Source organism: Octopus bimaculoides, chromosome 6 (genome assembly GCF_001194135.2).
Source record: "Octopus bimaculoides isolate UCB-OBI-ISO-001 chromosome 6, ASM119413v2, whole genome shotgun sequence".
Lineage (NCBI taxonomy): Eukaryota > Metazoa > Mollusca > Cephalopoda > Octopoda > Octopodidae > Octopus > Octopus bimaculoides.
Genome location: NC_068986.1, coordinates 10,681,732 through 10,684,164, shown reverse-complemented (window position 1 = coordinate 10,684,164; position 2,433 = coordinate 10,681,732). Strand labels below are relative to the sequence as shown.

General features: G+C 37.1%; 1 protein-coding gene across 11 annotated transcripts in view; it reads left to right on the top strand.

Moving 5' to 3' along the window:
* Positions 1-2,433, top strand: part of LOC106870442 (dedicator of cytokinesis protein 3) — a 274,705-nt gene that overhangs the window by 234,347 nt on the left and 37,925 nt on the right. For all 11 annotated transcript variants that reach the window (XM_014916529.1, XM_014916531.1, XM_014916528.1 and 8 more), the window contains one exon: positions 625-706. In XM_014916529.1, the coding sequence (XP_014772015.1) occupies positions 625-706 (82 nt within the window). The remainder of the gene's footprint in view (positions 1-624; positions 707-2,433) is intronic.

The following is a 2,433-nucleotide window of genomic DNA, read 5'->3' as shown; positions in this document are numbered from 1 at the left end:
TTTTTTTTTCTTGAGCTTTGAGACTCTTAAGACTAGTTTCCCAGCCAGCCCCCGCCCTGACTGGCTCCTGTGCTGGTAGCACGTTAAAAGCACTATCTGAATGTGGCTGATGCCAGTGCCGCCTGACTGGCTCCTATCCCGATGGCACGGAAAAAGCACCCATTACACTCTCGGAGTGGTTGATGTTTGGAAGGGCATCCAGCTGTAGAAACACTGCCAGATCAGATTGGAGCCTGGTGCAGACCTCTGGCTCACCAGTCCCCAGTCAAACCGTCCAACCCACGCCAGCATGGAAAACGGACGTTAAACAATGATGATGATGATAAATGACCAAAACCACAACATTCCCCTTGAACCGGATATGGGTCCATAGCAGCAGTCAAGGCCTGCAGTTTTTGAGAGTAGGGATCAAGTTGATCGCACCGACCCTACTACTTGACTAGTATTTTAGTTCATTGACCCCAGAGATGAATGGGAAAGTTGGCCCTAGCAGGATTTGAACTCAGAATAAATTTGACCTGCATGCTAACAATTCTGCCGGCTTACCACCTTTGTATAATTATTAATGTCCAAGAAATGACATTCTGATAGTAAATTTTATAATTTTGTTTCTCTTTTCTGTAGCAATCGGTCTTCTACCTTGTCAGCTGATACTGGGTTCCATGATGAAGACAATTCCTTCAATATATATTCAGAAATGAAAGAGGTAAACACATTGTTCACACATTTGACAGAAAGAATTATTTACCATTTACTAAAAGAAACAATTCTTGCTATGGTAGCCACGTACAGTGATGTCATAAATTTGAATATCTATTCAACCTACACCACTGTAGGATATTAAATGTACAAACCTGTTTCTTTTTAATTATGGGAAAATCAAAAACATGTAAATGCACATCAGTAAATAGTGGTTAATTCAAAGACACACAGTAAAATCTTTGGAATGTAGAAGTCAATTTATTTGTATAATTCAACACTGTACTTATGGAATGTACTTGAGAAAAAAACAGTAAGAGTTTTTTCTTAATGCTTTTGGTTGATTAATTATTGCCATAAAAAGATTAACCAAATCTATCAGATTGCTTTCTCTCTCTTTCTCTGAACAATTTGCAAATGTTTTATTTAATTAAATTCTTTTTAATTATTCAGATTATGTGCCACAGTTCATCTCGCGTGATTGATTTTGAAATTTTATATATATATAATTCTATGTGACAAAAGTATTATACATTTTGTACATACATCTATAGATACCGCATATATGATGTGATGTGTATATTTACTGGTATGGACAAAATAGAGAGAACTCAGATACATGCAGTAGAGTAAATATATGTTTTTTGCCTTAGTGTTACAAGCTGACTTACAACTGCAATACTTCAAGTTTCGTGTTGAAAGGGTGATATTGGATGGTAGGGCAATGGAGAAAGTTTTCAAGACTTTGTCATTAATTTTCCTATTTGAGAATTTCTAGTTTAGTGTGGAACATGAAGTACAACTCTAACAACAAAAAAACTGTATGCATGTGTGTGTGTGTGTACACATATATATTATTTAATTGGCAGCAGTCACAATGTGACACGAAGGCCAAGAGTTTCGTGCAGTGGCATTTACCAATTTCATAAGCGCCAATGCGCTAAGCCTTCACCCTTTGAGTCACTTTGTAACTGCTGATTTAAATAACACACATACACACAGACACTCACATGCAAAATAATTACATTCATGTGTGTGTGTGTGTGTGTGTGTGTATTGGAGACTGTCAACTTCTCAATTCTTTACTCAATCTTTCTCATTTTTAGTCTTTGGATGATTCTAATCAGTAGAACAAAGAAAACTTATACGTAGGTATAATAATAATAAATAATAATAATAATGATAATAATAATAAATAATAATCCTTTCTACTATAGGCAGAAAGCCAGAAATTTGGAGGGATGGAGGGAGGGGGCTAATCATTTACATTGACTCCTGTGCCTGACTGGTAATTATTGACCTCAGAAGTATGAAAGGCAATAATTATGATAATCCTTTCTACGATAAACACAAGGCTTGAAATTTTTGGAGCAGGGATTGGGGTGGGGGCTTGTTGATTACACGAACCACAGTACTTGACTGGTACTTTATTTTAATCGATCCCAAAAGGATGAAAAGCAAAGTCGACCTTGGCAGAGTTTGAACTCAGAATGTAACAACAGATGAAATACTGCTAAGCACTTTGCCTGGCGTGCTAACGAGTCTGCCAGCTCGCCACCTTAATAGTAATTACAATAATAATGATGATGATGATGATCTTATTGTATACAGTGCTCTAGTACACTACTTCTTGGAATATATAAACTCACAGGGGCAAAGTGGCTGAGTTCCTTTCAAGTGTTGGGCCTCACAGAAGCTATGACTGAAACCTTTGGCATTGTGTCCTGCTTGAGA